Here is a 23,175-nt window from a genome sequence, read left to right as displayed (position 1 = left end):
AACAAAATCCCCACACTGATATTTTGTTTCTCCAAGGACCTGCTTAAGGCAGTAAAAGAACCAGCTTGAAAAGCCTGAGACCCTGCTCCAGGGCTATGATATAATCTGATACACAAATGTCAGTTTTATTGTAGCTCTTATGTACAGTACTCTGCACTACAAAGGAGCAATGGTTTATTCTGCAATAAAATAACCCTCTTACATAAAAAAGTAATATACTTCTGCTTTTCCTGATTGCAATCCTAAACAAAAAAACCTCAAGAGATTCTAAAAGTAATAAAATGTGACAAAATTGTTGACTGCTTCATTATGCATTATCATACCCAAGAGCACCCATTGGAAAGAATGGGACATGGAATTTGATGGCTATCTACAGTACAATACACTTCAAGTACTACATGCTACAGAACTCTTGCACTACATAGGCAGTACACTATAAAGGTAATGCAAAGGTTATTGTGAAGACTGATGTGCTTCACCAGTAAATGGAAGTAAAATCGATGTGGCTCTATAAAAAGCTATAACAGGCTGGTTTCAGATGGAGCTTATAGCAGGGATCTATTAATTTTACCGTAGTTGAGAGAGAGTGGTATGTGATGATTTAATCTGATGTATTTTCACAGCCATCTTAATACATTTAATTTCCTGTTTTGTGTGTTTCAATATGTTGGTAATTAATAGATTGAAACAGACCTTATTACCACAACATTTATAGAACAATAATAAAAGATTAAAAAGGAAGGAGAATAAAGTTGGATTACAAATTCTTGGATTCTAATTTTTAAAAACGGGTACTGTTATAAGAAATCGTGTTGTTGTTTTTTGTTTGAATAAGGCATTGTAAGGCATGTCAGTGCCAGGATGAGCACTACAGTCTAGGTTGGAGGCTAAAGGTCCTGATCCACGCTGGCATTAACTGACAGTCAGAAATAGTAGTGGCAACATAAGATTCACAGGGTACTGCTAAAGTGGGATCTGGGACCAAAAGCTAACAGTATGCTTGGACTCCATCTTCCAGTATGCAGTACAAATATGCCATTTGAACTCTGGGGGGAAAAAGCAGATGACTTCGAAAAACACAAAACATGTTGTGTTTATGACACAACATTTGAATGATATGTCCGGCTCAGTAACCGTTGGCATTTCTATACCAAGACTGTATTAATGATTTTAGCACTGCCTGTTGCTAAGGTGCTTGCTGAAGAAATGGGCCTGAAAATGTGCCTTGTGCTGAAATATGGCTTGCACAGGCTTCTGTATTTCTTTTCTTAGAATCAACTTATGATTATCTCATCAGTTTTGGTGGGCATATTCTCCTCTGTGTAGCTGACAGTGGATCAGGGGCACAGCCTTTCAGTTCCCTTTCCTTGGTGAGGATCATGACAGGAACATATCTTCACACAAATCACCTATGTGCCCCTGCCCTGCTGTACCTGTGTGTCAAGTCCCTGTTTTTGTTCTGTATTCTGCATACTGTATAAATACGATTGTTCTCAAACTTAAGTGGCACGATTTGTTTATATGGTAGTTAATTTGTTGGTTAGCTGTAAAATAAAAAAATACCTTATAGGAATACTTATATATTAGATTTGATCACTTTATTGGCCATATACAATTTCTTGTATTAGGAATTTGTCTTCTCACATACCCCAGCTTGCTCTCCATGGGATACACAGGCAGGGAGAGAAGCTGGGGGTCAGAGTGCAAGGTCAGCCATTTATATAGCACCCCTGGAGATGTTGGGCTTAAGGGCCTTGCTCAGTGGCCCAACAGAGTAGGATTCCTTTGCCAGCCGCAGGATTTAAACTGGCAGCCTTCTAGCTGCAGATCCTTAGCCACAGTGCTACTGCCCCACCCAATTAGTAATACTCATATATATATAGGTATATAATACTAAATTGTACACAGTTAAGGGGCTCAGTAATCAAAAGGGTCACAACATTCCTTGTAACACAGCTGGGGGTGGAACACAGTAGTAGCAATCTTTTAATACAGTACGTTAGTCTAGATAAAACATACACAAACACAGCAATGAGGTACAAAGCCAGCACTCTTTATTTACATTGTGGGGAAATATTCTTTTGTAACTGTATTTTTTAAATCCTACTCCTTCAATAACCAGAAACCTAAGGTGCTTACTGGATTCATAACACTATTTCTCAAAAATACCTCTGTACCAGGACTGTACTAAGATTCTCTCTCTGAAACTTGAGAAGGTGAACTCAAGACTCCTCTCACAGAAACTCCCATGTGCAAAACTCACAAAAGCTCCATCACCAATCAGGCGCTGGGTCAGTCAGATGCTTCCTTGCCTCTCTCTGTCTGGTGAAATAACACAACAGACAACAAATGTTAAAAGAGAACTTCAACAGTATTTTTATATTTGGGGGTTAGAAAGAATCAGCATTTGATGAGTGTATTTCAAACCACAATAAAAGTAGAATGTACATAGTAACTTGTAAAACCATGTTCTGTGATTCAGAGCGAGGTGACAAAACATCCAATGACTTGAAGCGGCCTTAATGCATTGTAAACAAACAGGCTTGTGAATACATCTCTTTTATTCCAATAGAAATATTGCCCTTGACTTCAAGACAGTTTTGCTTACAGATACTACTTACTGTACTTGTTAACTCTGCATGCAGATCACATTGGAATATCTCTGTGGTGAAATGTCTGCTATACAACATGTACTTATTCGCTCATACTGTACATCACATTACATTAGGCATTACAGTGACTAGTGAGCAGGAAGGGCTGCTCCACATCACAATTTGTGTGAGCTCTTGCTCTTGCCCCTGGTGAGACCAGCAAATTGCGACAACAATGGCAATCATACAGTACTTTCACAAAGTTCACAATTTTGAGCTTATTTCAGAATTTGTACATTTTTTCTATACCATCAATTAATTTATTTTGTTACCAAGATGTAATAACTGGTTTGAGAAATTGGGACTGCAGTTCCCCTTTAACTAACCACCTGGAAGATCTGCTTCCTCGTTTTAAATGTAACCTGACCAATTGTCTTCTCACGATGAAATTCCCCACATTTTCCTGCACCTGCTCTGGACAAGAAAACACAAGGATAGGTTCTATGGGATGCCACTGTGTCACAAGGGCCAAAGCTGTAGCAGTAGTAGTACAAATAATAACTTTTATTTATAAACCATATTTCCAAACTCAAGGATGCTGTCCACAGTGATAAAGAAAAGGACAAAGAAAACATACAAATAAAAAATAAAAGAAAAACTTAAACAAAAATGTATAAGATAGAAGGTAGGAAAAGCAGACATAGGTGAGTTTTGAGATTAGATTTGAAGAGAGTCAAATAAAAATGTTTGTCAAGACTGTGCCCTGCAGCACACCATGATTGACTGAGGCCATGGGGGATTTATGAGGACCAAGAGAAACAAAATGTTGCCTGCCAGTCATTTTAATATAAATGTACATTTATATTAAAAAATATAAATGTACATTTTTAAGTAACTTGCACATTTCTAAAGCAGCTTGTACAATACCTGTTGCTCATCTGGATTCATCAACATGTCTGTAAAGTATGTGGTGATATCTCTCTCAGGGAGGCATGCACCAGACGCTGAGCTCTACAAGTATGTTCACTCCCAGTGGCTTCAGCCCCCATCTGCAGCCTACGAAAGAGCCTGAGCAAGAAGGCCTCAGCCTGCAGGATGGCACCCTCACCTCAGCTTCTCTGGACACTCTCATTCAGCACCTGGTCCCCACCACTGAGTATTACCCTGAGGTGAGCGTGGGAGCCTCCAGACTGGGTGGCGTTCATGCATTAACAGTCTGCTTACATAATGGTTTTAACTGGTAATGTAGGGCAGCTCATTTGACATTCATACTGTATCTGCCTTTTAGATGTCTTTGCATTAGCAGGAGGTTAATAAAAAAAGCCTTGAAAATGAAGTCTGGTAATAGTTAATTCTACTAGGTAACTGTCTTGTTTCTTATTATTCAAAACTATAATTCAGAATTTGAATTAGCAAAAACTGCAGATTTTTAGCTCATGGGAGCAGGTGACCAACTGGATGGAAAATTTACTTTAAAAAGTGATCAGTTACCCTGGTGTATGTAGTGTGTGTATAGTTACTATGTAAAGTAATACAGTTTCTCTGAAAAGCAATTGTTTCATTTTAGAATGTATTTTCTTACACAATAAATTGTAACTTTAATGGATTACTGGATTTACTGGATTAATAGATTACAAAACTGGGTATTGTAATACATGAGATATTTTAGGTTTTATAGTTCAGCAATGGATGAATTCTGAATTCTTTACCTCTGGACCCTGCAAATACCGTATGGATAACATATTTAGGAGGTTGGGATTTATATTAGAGACAGTACAACATATTACTTTAAACTGAAATTCCATACATCATCTTGGATAAGATGGGGATTCTTAAACTGAAATGGGGTATCTCACATTAAATTTTAAAAAGTATTATTAAGTTAAACATAATCTTTCCTCATTTACTTAAATTTGACATCCTTTTTTATCCATGTGTTATTTTCTAGAACTTTGTGTATAGTTTCTAACAGCACTGGTACCACCTTCTGTCCTATTCTAGTCAAACCATGGAAACTTAGCAAGACAGGGCCAGGTCACTTTTGAAATGGAAGTGGAAAAACTGGGTTTCTGTTGCTAGTGGTGGTTGTGGAGCAATAGGAGGTATTCTAGACCAGAGCCTGACCAGTGCCCTAGTCTGGTAAACTTAAGGCTACAGTGAGGCCCTGACTACTTTTTCAAAACCTGTCCCACCTAAAGCTGATGCTTAAATCAACAAGTGAAACACTTTCTCACTTCACAAAAGCAATGATTAGATTGTAATTAGCAGTTCAGACATTCAAAGGTGCACAGTCCAAACCTATAAAAATAAAAAAAAGGTTCTTATAGGGATTCTAGTTTTTCAAAAGTACCACATGAATAGCATATCAAAACTTTTATCATCTGGTCCTGGTCCTGGTACAGAGGGTTGGTGTGTCTTCAAGTCATCATTCCAGCTCAGTTCTAAAAGAGATTCAACATATGATTGGATAAATTGGAAAAAACGTTTTTGCTGGTGGATTAAAGATACCTAGATCGCCAGCAGACACACTGGCCTTCCAGCACCAGGAGTAGACACTTCTAATGTACAAACAGTTTGTGTGGAATCAAGATCTGTTATGTGTGTGCTGCTTTGGAAATGTGAGGTCTGTTCTTCTTCTCTCCTGATTTCCATAGAAAGCCTATATCTTTACCTTCCTGCTGAGCTCTCGCCTCTTCATCGAACCCCATGACCTGCTTTCCAGAGTCTGCCACATGTGTATCGAACAGCAACATCTGGATGACCCTGTGCTTGACAAGGTGGGTGATTTTTAATTCAAAATTGTCTATTGATATTTTCAAACATTGTAATACAGCTTTCAAATGCAAGGAAGTGAGAGGTGTGTTATACTGTACATGCAGTCTAGTGTATTCTTTCTTTCCCAACAAAGCATCAAAATAATATGCATTTGGTACACCTGCCTATTTCAGGTGGATTTTTGCAAGAAACAACAGGGTTTTTGTCTTCTTAAACATTACAAAGTTAATAACAATGTTATTGTGATTTATACTTTTCCACTACTGATGCCAATGATTTTTGTGAAATTAAACTACATTATATTACATTACATTATTACTGTATATTAAATCAGCCTCAGAAAAATTGAAGGATTCTATTTTACAGGCAAAAGTCCGCAAGTTTGGGCCAAAGATACTGCAATTGTTGACAGAGTGGACAGAAACATTTCCTTCTGACTTCAGAGAGGATCAGATGGTGGGGCACTTGAAGGACATAATCCATAGGATAGCTCCCTGCGATGAGGTAAGTGGGCAATCAGGCGAATTTGTGAAAAACAACAAATTAAAAAAAAATGCAAATAGAGATGCTATAACCTGATTTTGTCGATAAGATCCATTTAATATATTTCTCACTTTGTTAGCATTGTTTTCTTTTCCTTTATATTCTTCATGGTACTCCTTGATAAATATATATTCTATAGCTGAAACAGGGTGGCTCAGTCACACAAAGCCCTTACCTCTGAGGACCAAGCAGGAATCTTTCAGCCCTATTCTTCATAAGGCTAATTCTGAGTAAAAGGTGAAAATTCTCTCTCATGAAACCCATGACCTAAGATGGCATATCTATGAAATTGAAACCCCAGAATGAGAGATTTGGGTTGAGACACATAAACAATTTACCCTGGACCTTGAAGTCAAACCTGTTTCAGCTTGTCTTCATGAAGACTGGAAGGCTTTATAAGTTATCATAAAAAATTACATCTTGTTTATTGCAATAATAATAAGAATTTTAAAGTTTACATGTATTTTACAAAATCAGAGATATGAAATAGATTCATTTCTTGCATAGGTACATTTTATGAGATTTTGAAGTGGTAGCCCAAATTTTTCTACACAGCTATTAGTATCATAGATTAAAAGGCAGTGGTTGTCTCCATTTAATTAAAAATCTTATCTGAATGGGCAATGTGTAGCCTTGTGCATAATAATTACATCCTCAGCATAACTGCATTTTTTTCTGGGAATGGTATTGCATACTAAAAGACAACTCAAGTCTTCTGATTATGATGCAGTGCAAGTAAGCCCCACAAATCACAGATTAAAAAGAACTAGCTAATGCCCCCAACCCTCATTTCCAGCTCTGTCTCTGGGTGTGCTCTCAAGTCCTTGCTGCTAACATTAAATTAAAATCTATAAGCGTTCGGCAGACTGCCCGAGCAGAGATTTGGTAGAGTAAATTAAAGAAAAGGCCATGGTTTTTAAATGAGGAAAAAAATAGACAACACAACTCAATCAGGATGGCATTGGTGAATGTGTGGTTGTTTGCAGATTTTCTTTGTGTGATACAAAAGCACTGCAAATTATGGCACAGGTTTATTTCTGAGGGACATTTCACCTGTGTTACACAACATGTGCTTAGAAATTAATTGGAAAGACTACAAAGGTCTGCTGCAGTGTAGGTTTTGTACATGGGGAACAGAGCACACACAAAAAGCCCTGAGAGTTATGTCGACCCACCATCCCTGGGTAACTGCAGTCTTGCACTCTTTAGCTCTACCTCCAAACAGTATGATGCTGTTTGTTTGATATTGTATTTGATGCTATCTGGTTAATACATTCTAATTCTAGACCTCTGTGTGAAATTAAGCAAGCAGGACATTACCCATTTAAAGTGACCCAAATCTGATTAGAATTAACATTTTAACCCTGGACCACATTGACCTATATGGTGGTTCACATTGACTTAACACTCTGTTCAGTAATTAAAGATGGTTTAATATGGCCTTATTTCCCACTGTAATAAACATATCTTCTTATTTCTGTCTATTAGACGTACAATCTTATTTCCTCCCATTTTATCCTATTACATTTCTCTGCATGCTTCTCTGCTTCTTCTCCTGCTTGGATAATTCAACATACTGTCAGTTGTAAAGAAAAAAAGAATTGAAGGTATGCCAATTCTGTTGAATATTGTGCAGCTTACTATAGGACAATACTGTTGGAGAAATTTTCCTGCTTCCCCTTAAAAGACAGTCAGGAGTCCATCTCAGAAGTTAAAAGAAGTTTTTATTTATTGTGTATGGGAGCGAAACACACAGAGATCCTTGGTGTATTTTTCTCAAAGTAATTAAACTCGAACAGTCCTTAAATATCTTTCTGTTATCTTTCGCGCTTCCCTGTGCTTATCATATTGGCAGTGTTCCAAAATCATACACATCTTCTTCTTCCCTATTTGCCAAAGATAACTTCTTTTAACACTTAGGTTACTTCGGTTCGTAGCACACGTTCCTATATAACACAGTATAGAATTACATAGTAGTCGATGTGTTCAGCATTCTTCCAATCCAGTTTAGTATGTCCAACTTATAAAATATTGCAGCTTCAACAGAAAAGGTGTGAACAAAGTTCACAGAGACCCTCTCAACAATACTAAAATATTGTCATAGTTGCTGTAACCATAAAGGTGCCATTTTGATGATTTAAAGCTTTAAACCTTTAAACCTTTAAATGACCAGAGGATTTAAAGCAAAAGGGTATATTTAGTATGCAAAAGCTGAATATACTGTATATATATCAAATATTTTTTGCAGGCATACTGGAAGAAGATGAACCAGCTTCTTCAGAACCTAAATCAGAAGCTGACCACGCTGAACCAGGGTGAAGAGAGCATTGTCAAAGTTAATGCCTCAGTCTCTGACAAGCTGGTGGCTTTCAAAACTAAACCACCCCCCATTCAAAGGGATATCCTGAGCATCTGTAATGACCCCTACACCCTCGCACAACAACTCACTCATGTGGAACTGGTGAGTCTGCTGTGCTGCTATGGTAGTGTCACCAAATCATCAATGATGATTGTTAAATTGTGTTCTCTGGCATTGTTTATTTTTAGCAGACTTTATTACAATTGTAAGTAATTCTGGGGTAATAGTTAGCAGTGGAAGGTATTTCTTTAAATCATAAAACGAGGGTAGAACTGATAGGAAAATGCTTTTGGAATCATTTTGTCAACCTTTGCATCCCCTATGATCATATTGAATTCAGTTTTCAATTATTTTGCTTATACCCAATTTGGAATAGACAGTTGTGTTTTTTTACATCTTAACTCACTGCTCATTAATCGAGTGACTATGCACACCCTACCCCCAACAGCACCAATTGTGCTGCTCTGTTTGGGGAATCCTAGTATCAGTATCAGTAGTGACATGACCATGACTCAAAAGCATGATCACTAAGCTCAACCTGCACTCACCTTTATTGTTTAAGTCACTTTATTGTTTAAGTTTAATACCCAATTCAGATAGAAGATGGACTGCAACAGAAGAGGAAAATGGTTGGTTCTATTTTATGCTAATGTGGCATATTTTCCCATTATTCCCAACCTTCTTTCTTAAACTATTTTTTTCTGGTGCAAGTAATAAAGCATATATTAGTTCTTTATGACTCTCATTCTAGCAGATAAAGATTTTGTCAGTATTAACTGCTTGATATGTGTTTTATAACATACAGTATATTAGACAGCTTGCAAACTAACACAAATAAATTCTTTCAGAAATGAGGAACTAGTTGATGCATTCTAATGTAAGATTAAAATGACGTATAACCTCATTTCTATACACATGGAAAAACAAAAGATTAATGAGGATTATTGACTGATTTAACAACAGCAGTAGTAGTAATGACAACAAGAGTGTACCGACGTATTGGAATATATTCATGCATACGTTTAGTTAAAAGAAGAATGCTTATGGTAATTCACTGAGACTTTCATTTATTGTTAGTAAATGATATTGGATACCTGAAATTAGTAGAGTAATTCTAGGTAGGCTAATAAAACTGGACTTTGTGCTTCTGGCACCACTGCATGCTATGAGTTATTAAATTATATTAATCACAGAAATCTGCAATGACGTTTTCCTCACCATTCACTTACACCTGCTTTTATTAAAGCCATTTGTTGAAAAGACGAGATGGGGTGACAAATTCATGGATATTGAAATTTCTACAATTTCACAAAGGTAGATCAGAAGAAAAACAAATGGATATGATATAAATATTGGAAATTCATATGATGTGGTCTTCCAATTGAAAATGTACAAAAGAAATGTACAGAACCACACAAGTGCCATTTCTGCTTTTTGGTCTTAATGGATTCTCAGCTTTACCCCTAGTTTAGCTGAAAGCACTTGTAATGTGCATGTACTTTATACATTAAATATCAACAACTTTTAATTATGCCATAGGCAGCAGTTACTCTTATGAATGAAACAGTACTTTCACTTTTTACATTATTCTGAAGGAATAGCAGCCTGAAGTCATTTTTTTTAGGCCTGAGTGAGTTTGTATTTTAAACCACCCTATGATGGGCTTGCTGCCTACACAGTGCTTGAGGCTTGAGAAAGGATGTTTGATCTGACAACGTCATGTAACTATAAAAATAAAAATGTTTCTGTTAGAGAAAGACACTGTACTATACTGTACCACATCTATATTAGCCAGTGGCTGCAAGAGCAGATTTAGATTGTTAGAGCAATCACGTATTGTGACCTACAAAGTATATGATCTTCTTAATTAAATGCAACTCATTTAGTTTTTATTGTGATTGTACATGATTATTGCTTAATACATGTGCTGTACAGTATAATTGCAAATATTTGTGTCTTGTTTTTTTTGCTTCATGGGTCATCAGCTATTTAAATTTTCTTCTAGGAACGACTGAGCCACATTGGTCCAGAGGAATTTGTTCAGGCATTTGTGCATAAAGATCCTCTGGATGGCACAAAGGTAAAATAAAGTTCTTTCAATCTACAAGCTAGATTGAAATCTAGTTCAAGCAGTGTAGGAGATTGTAGGTGTAGTTCACTTTATGATAAAATAAGATGTTTTTGTGCTTTGTCAGGGAACCTAGATATCCTTGGAATAATTATAAAATTTCGGGCGAACCTAATGCCATTTCAGGTCACTGTGGAAAACATAGGTAGGCACATTAGTTCTGCTTCGTTCTGTGTTCATTTGTCTTCCAGTGCCCCACAATTTTTTTTGTTTTACCTTTAGTCTATGGCTGCTCTATAACCCCTGTCTGTTTTCTGTCTCTTTAGTAGAATGAGTTTGAATGTCTTACAGTATGTTTAAAATCTTAACTCCAATTTCTATATGATTTGTATTATAGAACCTATTAAAACTGAGCTTATTAAGCACTATATTTAAGTTTTAAGAAGTAGAGATTTATAATTTTATCATTGATACCAGCAACATTGTAATTTTTTTACAATAAAGTATTTGTTTTCTGAGATAACAATTGTAAAAATGAGCTACAAAAACAGCTGTTACCTACAGATGCAGCAATTCAAAATGCAGGTTAAAACCCGGTACCGTGCGAAATTATCTACAGTTTAACATGTTATACCACAGTGCGTGATTGGCTGGCCAAAATGACCGACAGGCGGCACTCGTGGTGCATTGGTTGTTAGTGAAACGATTTAATCATTTAATCTCTTTACTGTGCATGTTTAAATCCGCTTGAATATTATATTATATATTGAATATTAATATGGAATTTTACAACTAAAGGGCAATTTTAGTAGCTCGGCATAAAAAGAAGAGGAGCATAACTTGTCTGAAGGTCATAAACAATATTAATTTAGGAATATGAACATATTATGTAAACTGTATATGGCTGATATTAGTAGTTTAAATAGAAAATACACACCAGTATTCCACTTTCTTCCTAAACATTTTAAGCATCAAAGTCTTTAATTCTGTTACGTACTGTGGTTATTTTGGAAAAGTTTTTACATGCTCCTTCTGACTATATTAAGTTTATATACTTCATAAAAAGTTATAACGTTTTAACCTTTTCTATGAATACTTGCAATCGTTATAACAGTAAAAGAAATGCATACTTTTTAGAATTTGATTAATAGGGAATATAATGTGTGATATAATTATATTCATATAGCTCAAATTATCACAGTAGTACACTTTCTTTGTAAACATCTGCATCAGTTCGACTCATTCACCCGTGATTATTTGGAAACTTTTTGCCTGCCCTTTTCAGCTACAGCTTAAGTTGTCAAGTGGTGAGTTGGTGTAATGGGTTAGACGTGTGCCTTGTATGCTGGAGGTTGGGGGTTCGAACCCAACTGTTGCCAGGAGTTTTCTTTTAATAAATAAACATTTCTTTGAAAAATAGTAAATATTATCGACACTATACTGAATTTATTGGTATTTCTAAACATCACACCACATTCAAAGTTAAGTGATTTATTAATAACAACTAATAATTTCAGACTGCTTTTATTTTAAAATTGTATTTTGTACAGGGTGATTTGTCACTGTTTTCACAAACTTCAATTTATTAAATGTCTATTTTTGAGACAGGGTGTTCCAGACCTCTGTTTAATTTCTGAAACTCCCTCTGTGTTCCATGTTTTAATCTTTTCTATGAATACTTGCTCTCATTAGCACAGTACAAAACCTCATACAGAATCCACTTAATAGGGAATATAATATGGAATCGCTTATATAAAGAAATTAATAATGATATTAATTTAAGGATCTAAATATATGTATTTATATAGCTGGTAGTATTACTGTAATCCACTTTCTTTGTAAACATGTTTTATTTTTAATTTGACTCATTCACACATGATTACTTTTGAAACATTTTTAAGCTGTTCATCTCAGCTATGTTTGGGAGCAGCCCATTGGTACAGTGGGTTTGCTGATAGGGGTTCTCTGTAGGCGATCCAAGTTCAATACCCGGTTTGGGCACTAGTTTTTCTTCTAACAAAGACTTTTTAAAAAATAAAATAGCAAGTATTATGTACACTATATTAACATTTTTTGTGTTTTTCATATTCAATGTTAAGTGATACTAATAATGAAATAAAAATGTGAATGACAGAGCCTGCAACCTACAGATTTAAAGATCGCGATTTGTGAAACATTTCAGGGCTTTTATTTAAACAATACCTAGTACCTGGATGCATTTTTAGAAACCTTAGTTTGAATAAAGCGGATCCCAGGTGCAAGTGACTTCATAACGCGAAAAGGCGTTATGCTATATTTTTATGCATCACTTGAAGCCTTCTGACTATCAAAAAAACAAGGTTCACTTTTTTTCTGTCTCTCCCTACTCTCTCTCACCCGCAGCGATTCGGACACAGAATGGTTAAAAATGGGAATAAGTCAGGCAGGCAAAGGGAAGGGGGAGGGGTGAAACTGTTACCTGTCCTGGATAAAGCAGTTAGAAAATAGGTGGGTTTACACTTGTAAAAAACATTCCAATTTCAATGCAATATGGAAGATATTATTAATAATAAATTACCTTGGACAGTCTGTAAACTGAAGATTTAAAGAGGAGATGTTGTGTCTTTTCTTTCCAGCTTGGAATTAACTTTTACCTACTAGTATATTCCAATGCAGCCACTTTATGTAATGCAGCTCCATACTTCTCACAAAGGCTAGGAGTGTTAGTACCCCGCTGTGTAATGTTATGTAGAATAGACAGTTCTGCCAGTTATGGAGGATGGGAAGGAATTTTCAGTAACATGCTCTGTTGTCATTGTTGCTGTTTAACATAAGGTGACCAGCAATCAAATGTCCTGTTTTTTCTTAACACTTGTTTTTCCATACTGTAGTTTTAAAACTTGAACAAAGATGTGCCACGTGCAAACAGTGCGATGTTGTATAGTTTTAAAGCCACTACAGCATAGCTTGTGGGATATACATTTATTTGTACTGCATCAAAGTTTAACTTGTTCAGAGCACCCAACATTACAAACTCTGAGTTAAAAGAAACATTTCACAATCTTTCCAAAATAATCACAAGTGAACGAGTTGAGGGATTTGATAATAATAGAGAAATCATAACAATAATCATGCAACACAACTGAAAGAAGGACACTTAAATCAACATGAAAAGACTTTATATATATAAATCAGTTAAAAATCACTTTTTATGCACGAAAAACAGGTGTTTTTTCTTCCGTGAGATCATCTTAGAGTCTTTGTGTGAGCTGTAAGTTTTTTCTTAATTTAACATTTTAAACACTTTAATTTTGTAAACACAACACGCACTCGGTACAGAAATAAAATAATCTTTTCTACAGGTGTTAGGCAGATTAGCAGGTTGCTGACAAAATAGCGCACCGTCCACTAACTGAAAAGACCGTTCTACAGGTTCTATTTTTTTTTTTAATTTAAAAGTTTCATCTATACAAATACCACAGACTATTATCAATAGTTTTTTCTGAATGTCACACTTAGTTTAATATTTTATTTACATCTAAATAAGCAAGTCAGGTGTTAGCATAAACTAAGGGTGTGTGGGGAAAGGTTTAGGCTGCAATTCAATTGGGGCTTTGTATTCTTCACACCTGAAACATTGTTTTCTCTGAAAGCGTTTTCTTCCCTCTTTAGCTGATATTTTGCTGCCTACGCATGCTTACACAGCTTCCTACGTGAATTCTCATTTTTGAGTGAGAAAGCTTTAGAGAACTTTGCAACCCTTTTTATTTTCAACAAATTGTAAAAATGACTTTTACATTGGCGTTTTTTTTTATTTTTCACTTAAGTGTATGGAGGAGTGTCAGCTGTCAAGGAGAGCTCCCAACTTTCCAGCCATTGCAAAGGAATCAACTGCAGCAGCCACAAATAAATAAAAAATAACCTTTTTTTTTTCTCCTGATGGTAATGGTAACAGATTGTCACATTTCACATCCTTGCGAAACAATCATGACGTTCTCATCCAGTCAAAAATTTGATGTTTTTTTTATTTTGAAACTGTGATCTTGACATGCAGGAGTGAAGTAGAGTTAACAGCTTCAGAATTAAAAGGTTATTAATAATATCTTCTGTGTCGCATTAACATTGGAATGTTATTACAAGTGTAAAAAGAGTCTCCTCTGTAACTTTTAGCCATGGTCTAATAATACTCTTCTTGTGGCTAATTTCCAGGGAGTAACCCTCTTACAAAAGGGAACAGTGCATCGGTCCTTGACTATGGTTAAACAGTACATACGATGTCTGGTGGAGTTTCAGCGTTCACTTTTCTGTAATCTGTACAAAACCGTGATGTCTCATTAATGTTTGGTACCAATATGCAGGGGGGCTTCACAGACTTCCTTCTTTGAACTCAGCTGCGCTCCAGTAAATAATGTACAGTTTATCACCTTCTGCAATGCTTCTAGTTTAGCAGGATTTGCACGATAAGCATATTTTTAAAGGGGATGACATTGCCCACATCTATATCACTGTACGACACAGGTTTGAGTCAGAGTGTCTGTTAATAAAACAGAGCGCCTTCCAATACATATAACTACTTCATGATTTCTTTATCCATTTCAGCTAAATTAGGGGAATTAAATCAGTCAGAATCTCGGAGTGCCAATTGTAAAAATAACCCTTCCTCCCTCCTTTGTTTAACTTAAAGAATTTCGCGAAGAAATCCTTAATCACAATACCTTCACTTAATTTATCCAGATACACAAATTCACGCCAGTATTCACTATATAAGAAACAAACCGAAAGTAATACTCTGATCACGCTTTGAACCATTGGGTGCAGTGCTTTGTCCATTACCACTACAAGGACAATAAAAGTTTTTAAAAAAGAAAAGGATGTCAAAATGTTTCCAAAATGTCCACCTGCAATATTTTAGGTGCTTAGTTACACGATTCCATATTCATATAACTATCAAGTGATGTTAAATAACTACAACATTTATCTTTTTACAACAACAGCAAGTGGTGTTTTTACTACAAATTCTTAGAAAAGGATAAAACGTTATAACTTTTTATGAAGTACAGAATATAATTTTAATAATGTTAGAACAAGCACGTTAAAACCAGAACCCACTGTAAGTAACCAAGTTAAAGACTTTGATGCATAAAATATTTATGAATAATTTAATTATTTATGATGAAGGTGGAAGGTTGTGTACTTTTGTCCAACTGAGCAATCTTGCTTTTATAAAATATACTGACTTTTTAAATTTTAATGATTAACATGCTGTAATACACAGTTTAAAATTATTAAATGTCTAAAGAATATACAACTTAAATTCTTAATTGGAAAAAGATTGTCACTCAGCAGTGACCGGGATTCGAAACCAGGCGTTTTCTGGCGACAGCTCAAATGCTGTACATGAGACGTTAAGCTTTATTAGCTTCACCTGGCGGTTTTACAAGTTGCTTCTGGGTACCGTTATCATATTTAAATTAACATGCGGTATAATCCGGTATATTGCGCCAAACCCATCGTGTTTTAAAACCCGAACCTCGCACATTTTGAGTAACTGGATCTGTAGAAACTGTTGTTTTCATTAGCTACAAAATAATGAAATTTACTGTACCGTATTGTTTCAAAACACTTTGATAGGTATGCATTAACTTTTTAAGACCCAAATCTGCTGGATTATCTTCAGTATCTGTGGGAAAACAAATTTTGTTAGTCATCCCTGTTCAACTTGTTTGGAGAAAGTTGTGAAGAATTCCAGAAGAGTGACTGCTAAGGAAGCATCTGTAGGCACCACAGTGAGTTAGTGATGGACAGGAGAAAGGAATTAGTCAGATGAGACATGAGCTTATTAACAATGAGATCATGGTAGCAGGAGACCTGTTGCAATATAAAAAAAAACAGTGAAACAAAAGCTGCTCACTGTGAGTGATATAATTATATGGTTTTAGTATGCAGGTAGAGAATGATGTAAATAAAACATTACCATGGGGCGGGGCGTTGGCTCTGTGGCTAAGGATCTGGGCCTATGGCTGGAAGGTTGCCAGTTCGTATCCCACGGCCAGCAGAGGAATGCTACTCCATTGGGCCCCTAAGCAAGGCCCTTAACCCCAACTGCTCCAGCAGCACTGTATAAATGGCTGACCCTGTGCTCTGACCCCAAGTTTCTCTCCCTGTCTTTGTGTCTCATGGAGAGCAAGTTGGGGTATGCGAAAAGACAAATTCCTAATACAAGAAATTGTATATGGCCAATAAAGTGATCTTATTACCCTTTCTGAATATCCTATGACATATCTAAAGCTTGAAAATGTTCAATGGTTATTTTGATAAATAAAATGTGGTCTCAACGGAAATACCTTTTAATGTTTTTCTAAATTTGGCCTAGAAAAACATTAAACAAAATCTTCTAAAGATATAAATTATTACAGCCTCTTGCCTACAGGTATACTCAATATATGCAGTATTTGCTGCAATAATAGAGGTCAGATAATACCTTGTGTCTAATAATAACAAACAGTAAAGAAGTAGTTAAAAAATACTCAAGGGATATCTTAAGAGTAAATACAGTACACAGTTTTCTAATATTTGCTTTTTTCAAGCTAAAATAACAAATACACTTGAATTGAAACTTTTAAAAGCCCTCTTTTTAGAATGTGCTTCGGTATTCAGTAGTCTCAGGAGACTACAGTATCTGCTTGAATTTTCAAAACCCCTTAGGTTCTGGGAACAAACAGAAAGCAAAAAACATTTATGTAAGCAGTTAATTCTCTTAATAAAAGAAAGGCCAAAGCACTGCTGAATTTGAGATAAGTAAACAACTCAAAAGGCACCAGACCTTCTAACAGGCTTTTTTTCTCTGTACAAACATATTTTACTTAAACTTATTTGATCAGAAATGCTTTAACCTCATTGTCTTAAACAGTTAAGAATTTGAATATTTGTATATTTTAAAATAACTTTTCCCTAGGCATATTTCTTTCCAAGTTTTTTGTTTATATCTTGTTTCTTGTTTACAGCCATGTTTTAGTGAACAAAAGAAAACCAGCAACCTAGAAGCCTATGTGAAGTGGTTCAACAGGCTCTGTTATCTTGTAGCCACAGATATCTGCATGGTGTGTACAAATGTTTTTTCACTACAGTCTACTTTATTTGCTGTCTACCTGGAGAGGCTGGTGGTGGCTGTAGACATGTGACACAGCAGTAACATTACTGTTTCTCTTATATCAAGGATAGTGACTACTGCACAAACAACTTTCTGTACATTATGACTTTTTAAAACATAAATTAGTGGGAAGAAACAACATACAAAAATATTGTGATTTCTTCCTAAACTATTAAAAATATAAACTATTTCAAAATGCAACTTTTCTTTTTGAACTACATAAAAAATGTTTCTTGTTTTTTTTGGAGGCAACATACACATAAGACAGCACGTGTTTTAGCCTAATTTGTTATCTTGATTAGTTATTTCTTTATGATTAACAGGTTTTAATGGTAAATTATTCTTCAGGATCCATGCACTTCACTTACTGTATGCACTTTAGTTCTATGCTTCAATATAATGTTTTAGCGCCCCCTAGTGATTTACTTCACATATACTTAATCGGGTAATTTATAAGTTTTCTTTTCAATGAAAAGGATTCTTTTTCTCCAAACTCAACTATATTGTTTTCATTTTTTTAAATATCTATATCTGAAAATATTATATATTTATGTGTAATGAGAGTTGAATGGATCAGGCTTTGATTTATTTTTAAGTCTAGCAGTATTAAAAATAAAATTATTTCCTTCATCTAATGTCATAAAGCTACTTATTTGTGGTCATAGTCATGACTACCATGAGACTTCAGAGACTTTTCTGAAAGCACAGAGCACAAGGTAAAAATGTCCACTGGATGCCCGTCAATCACAGGACCTGTACACAGGACCAATTCAGAGACACCACATATCGATGTATTCCTCCCACAATATATTTGGAATGTGGGAGAAATCCAGAACAGCTATAGAAAACCATAAAGAAAATGGGACTCAATACAGAAGACTTCGCAGTCTACAATCTAGCTCAAAACTCATGAGCTGTGGGGCAGCAGGAGCTTATAGCAACTCCACCACTGTGATACCCCAAGCAACATTTAGTACACCTGAAGAAGGCTCCACGGCCAAAACGTTGTGTTTTCTTTCTTCTTTTTTTCAGCATGGAATAAACCTATAACTTGTTCCTGTGCAACATTTAGCATGCTATTAAAACCTCAAAGAATTCAGTACCACTGGAGGTTTTTACAGCAGACTACACTGACAATAGTGAATCTGATAAAAAAATGAAAAGTTGTGCATTTTCACTTTTATGAGAATTAGTGACTGTATATGAGAATTTGTTCTCATTTGACTTATGTGCTTATAGAAAGGATGGTTGTAGTGTCTGTGTTTGAACTGACAGTGTGGAAAGAAAACACAAAGTTTTGGCCGTGGAGCCTTCTTCAGGTGTGAGCACACCTGAAAAAGGCTTCACGGCTGAAACATTGTGTTTTCTTTCTTCTCTTTTCAGCATGGAATAAACCTATTACTTGTTCCTTTGCAGCCTACGCATGCTGACGCAACTGACAGTGTGGTTCAATGTAACAACGTCTGATTGTTTCTTGCAGCCAGCAAAGAAGAAGCAGCGAGCACAAGTAATTGAGTTCTTCATCGACGTGGCTCGCGAGTGTTTTAACATTGGCAACTTCAACTCACTTATGGCCATCATCTGTAAGTTCCATACTGCACTGAACTATCTTCTGCCTGACACTTGGCACTGAAATTAAAGCTTAACATCACTAATGGAAAATGCAGCAAATTGGACAGGATTTTTTTTGCAAGTCAGCGTAAACCGCCTTTGCTTTGTACTTTCTCTGGATATTTTCTTTGTAGGTGTAGGTGTAGGAGTAGGTGAAGTTGACACTCTGCATGTCTAAAGTTGTGATCACAGGTATGAAAAGCTTATCTTGTTCAGAAGCTCAAAGGAGATATTGCTGTGACAGAGGATTTGGCCCAGCTGAAGTTTTGTTTTTTAACAAGTAAATAATTTAAAACGGTGGTTCTCAAACTGTGGTACACAAGATGACCCTGGACATGTGTTTTGTACACTGAATAATTGGGAATTAAAAATTGAATAATTAAAATTATGTAATTTTTTCATCTGTAATTTACTTAATCGGTTTCAGAAAGCTTGAGATGGGTTTTCATATTTTCTATTTTAATAAAATTAGTTTATGTTCAAATATTTATCTATGTCGATACAGCGCGCCCTAAACTTTGAGTGTTCATACTCCTCTTGAGCTTTCAGAGACGCAGCTTAGCGCCACATTCGCCAACAGAACAAATGATAGAAAATTAATACCTTGCAAAAATCAAGTATTATGTCATGGCTGAAAGGAATAGACACCAAGAGTACTGACGCCAGCTCCGAAAGATCACGCACACCTGTTGAGAACAAGGAGGATAATACATTGGCCACTGACACTAGCTTTGTTGCTGAACTTAACTCTAACAGTGCTGTCTGTGTCAGGAAGCGTCAGAAAATGGCTACAAGTGCTCAGTGCTAATTTTATTATATGTGTGTGTGAGTGTGTGCGCACGCGCTCATGTTGGTCATTGAGATTTTCTGGGGTTCCTATGAGAAGATGACTTGTAGGTGGTAATTGGATGCTTTGGTTTGATCAGGGGTGGTACTTGGTCCAAAAAGTTTGAGAGACACTGATTTAAATTGTTGTAGATACAATTAGGAACCTTTAAGACTGCATCCCTGTAAGGGGAATATTAAATGTAGTTTCTCACTATTCTTTAGGGTCTACAATAAGTGACCAATTTCCTGTGAAATGTATGTGAAACTTCATTGTACAGTAGCATTACAAAGAAAATGAGAATTTTCGCATTCTTATTTAAACGTCAATGGACCATTTCTTAGCACAATCATACTTTTCTTTGTTTCTGCCCTGATATGATTCGGAAAATGTAAAACTTTCGAACAGGTGGATTTCACAACTGTAGTCAACAGTTAAACTAGGAGGTTTTAAATCTGTGGTGTGTATTACGATGATGAGCACACATTTTGTAATCATAAAACATGCACATTTGCATCCTTGAGCTGACCTGGTTGTATCCACTCTGAATATACATATATTTATTTCTCCTTTTCTTTTAGCCGGCATGAATATGAGTCCAGTATCACGGCTGAAGAAAACCTGGGGAAAAGTTAAAACTGCAAAATTTTTCATTTTGGAGGTAAATTCTGACCATATTCCTCATTTCATAGTTCTGCAACTCCTTCATTATGCTAAATGCCTGTGTGAGCATGTTTTTAAGTATTCAATGAAAAGTTATATATCTGATTATACTTCAGAGCTTTAGCTGCCTGCTTAATATCTATTTCAAAGAATCATATATCTTATAATTTCATGGTTCGTAACATTTAACATTCTGTCATTAACTCTCAAGGCTGGAGCTATTAATACTGAGATATTTCAACTAAAACCTTTACTTACTGTTCTTTATGAGTAGTTTGTTAAGCAATTGGGGTACACTAACATTATTCTTAGAGAATATTCTGTCTTTTCTGCTATGCAGCATCAAATGGATCCTACAGGAAACTTCTACAATTACAGGACTGCTCTACGAGGAGCAGCACATAGATCACAGACTGCAAACAGCAACAGGGAGAAGGTAGAGAACGCTCAAAGAATATTAAAGGCTTTCAAGTGTTAAATTCAGTGAAATATGTTAAATCTTATTATGTGCTGACACCTCCTGGAATGTCACTGTTTTTCACTGGATGTAGAAAGCCTTTGGAAACTAATATACACTTGAAATCATCCTTGTAGTAACTGGACTAATTTAAGTATAAGTACAGCAGCAATACCTTCTTGTAGCCCAATGTGATCAGATCTGAAATGATAAGGAAGGCTTGGTCTTGTGTCTAGTTGTTTGTGGACTACTAGATGTAACTCTTTATTTAAAAAATTTGAAATCCCAAAAATGCACCTCATTATGGAAGGCCATTTTGCAATTTAGCAAGTAGGAAGTGCCAAACTTTACATGAGACATTAAATTGAGGTTCTAAATACTTGGTAGATCCCTTGGCACTGTTTGTTTTTGAACAGAGGTGTCCACTATATCCTGGCTAAATTCCACTTTGTGTTTACATAAACTTGCCCACCTAAAGTTCCTCCTTAATTGAATTAGCTAAGCAGTCTCTAAGTTATCTGCATGATTTTCTCATTCTAAGAAGGAACAGGAACTGTACTTTTTCTATCTGGTAATTATTAGGACAGTATGTTCAAGGTGCATGGACATCAGTTTTGTACATCACTAAGAATGTGATAAGGCGATCTGTTTGGTAATCATGCACCAAGAAAAACTTTCTGAAGTAAAGTTTTCTTCTCCTTTATGTCATCTCAACTCTCCTGGTTCACAAAGTAATAACTTCTTTAATGAAGCAAGGTGATTCCCCCAGTTTCGAAGATTCAACTTAAGACTAATGGCAGTATTTATTGTATTATTGCACTCTGATAATGACCTCTACTGCCCACAGAATACAAATAAGTCCTTTAGGTCTGCTAGGATACAATGGACAGATGGAAAATCTAATTTAACAAAGCCAGTTAAGCCAGAAGTTTCTTTTTGCTGAATTTTAAATTTAAGATATACATTCATGAACTCCCCTTTAACAGCAAATGTAGCTGGTGCTGTTTATTAAAAACATGCACAGCAGAAAAAATCATTCTGACCTTGTATCAAAATTGAGAATCCACAATTTACAGTGAATGATCATTGTATTAACATTTTTCAAATAAACAATAACCAACGATAGTAATTTACTGCTTTTCTCATTTTCCATTCCAGATTGTAATTCCATTTTTCAGCTTGCTAATTAAAGACATTTATTTTCTGAATGAAGGATGTGCAAACCGTCTACCTAATGGACATGTTAATTTTGAGGTAAGGACATAAACACTACTGAAAAGTTTTATTGCACTGACATTGACTCCTTCACCCCCTTCAGAGAGAAAAGCAGATCCCATTCTCCAAGGCCACTTTGACAAGACAAGTAAGGGCATATACATCAATTTCTACACCTAGCTAGGCTGCTGTGAAACCATGACCTTTTTCAATTTTGTTTCCCTCATAAGAATAGTTTACTTTAGCAAATGTATTTTTTAAAACATAATGCCTTCTCTTTTGATCTTGCTTCTACCTGCCATTAAGAGCAAATGACATTGAGCATGTTTCCATGAATTTATTAGTGTTATGCAATTAATTTGGGCCGGCTTTAACTTGTACTGCCTTGATTCTTGTACCATGCCATTTGTGCAAAAACATAACTGTGAATTGTACAGAAAACAAACAATGTTCAAGAGTAAAATTGTAACCAACAGCAGGAAAATCAAGTACAGAGGTTGGAGAAAACATGTTAATCCTTTATTTGAATGTTGCTGCATAAACACTTCATAATCCCTTCAGAACCGCTACACAAGACATTCTAATCACATTCATAATACTTTACAGAAACACGCACCAATGACATAACGTGCATAAGAGGTCATGACATTATGTCATTACATAAGAATTATGCATGTGATTATAACGTCTTTTGTACCAGTTATGAAGGAATTATTAATCAATTATGTAGCAACATTCAAATAAAGTGTTACCAAACTATTTCAGATAATTCCAAACTTTGTGACAAAATGTCAGACCAGAAGTACATGAATGCGGTCATTCAAAAAAACATGTAATCAGTTTATGATTACTGGTGCCCCTATAACTCTTAACATGATGAAATTTGTTTTTTAATACATTGCCTGTGCCTCCATTCTAGACTTTACTGGTTCATTTAC

At 35.7% G+C, this 23,175-nt stretch overlaps 1 protein-coding gene across 1 annotated transcript in view; it reads left to right on the top strand.

Annotated features, from left to right (window-relative positions):
• LOC148820944 (ras-GEF domain-containing family member 1C-like) overlaps window positions 1-23,175 on the top strand; it is a 50,345-nt gene that overhangs the window by 18,726 nt on the left and 8,444 nt on the right. The window contains exons 2-12 of the mRNA XM_088931486.1: window positions 3,578-3,760; window positions 5,246-5,368; window positions 5,733-5,870; window positions 8,158-8,370; window positions 10,274-10,348; window positions 12,380-12,382; window positions 17,320-17,415; window positions 18,946-19,048; window positions 20,484-20,563; window positions 20,906-21,001; window positions 22,181-22,276. Coding sequence (XP_088787612.1) covers window positions 3,584-3,760; window positions 5,246-5,368; window positions 5,733-5,870; window positions 8,158-8,370; window positions 10,274-10,348; window positions 12,380-12,382; window positions 17,320-17,415; window positions 18,946-19,048; window positions 20,484-20,563; window positions 20,906-21,001; window positions 22,181-22,276 — 1,200 coding nt within the window. The 5' untranslated portion in view covers window positions 3,578-3,583. The remainder of the gene's footprint in view (window positions 1-3,577; window positions 3,761-5,245; window positions 5,369-5,732; window positions 5,871-8,157; window positions 8,371-10,273; window positions 10,349-12,379; window positions 12,383-17,319; window positions 17,416-18,945; window positions 19,049-20,483; window positions 20,564-20,905; window positions 21,002-22,180; window positions 22,277-23,175) is intronic.

This window comes from Atractosteus spatula, chromosome 14 (genome assembly GCF_055471065.1).
Source record: "Atractosteus spatula isolate fAtrSpa1 chromosome 14, fAtrSpa1.hap1, whole genome shotgun sequence".
Classification (NCBI taxonomy): Eukaryota; Metazoa; Chordata; class Actinopteri; order Semionotiformes; family Lepisosteidae; genus Atractosteus; species Atractosteus spatula.
The sequence above is the reverse complement of the archived record's forward strand: the minus strand, read 5'-3'. Positions and strand labels throughout refer to the sequence as shown.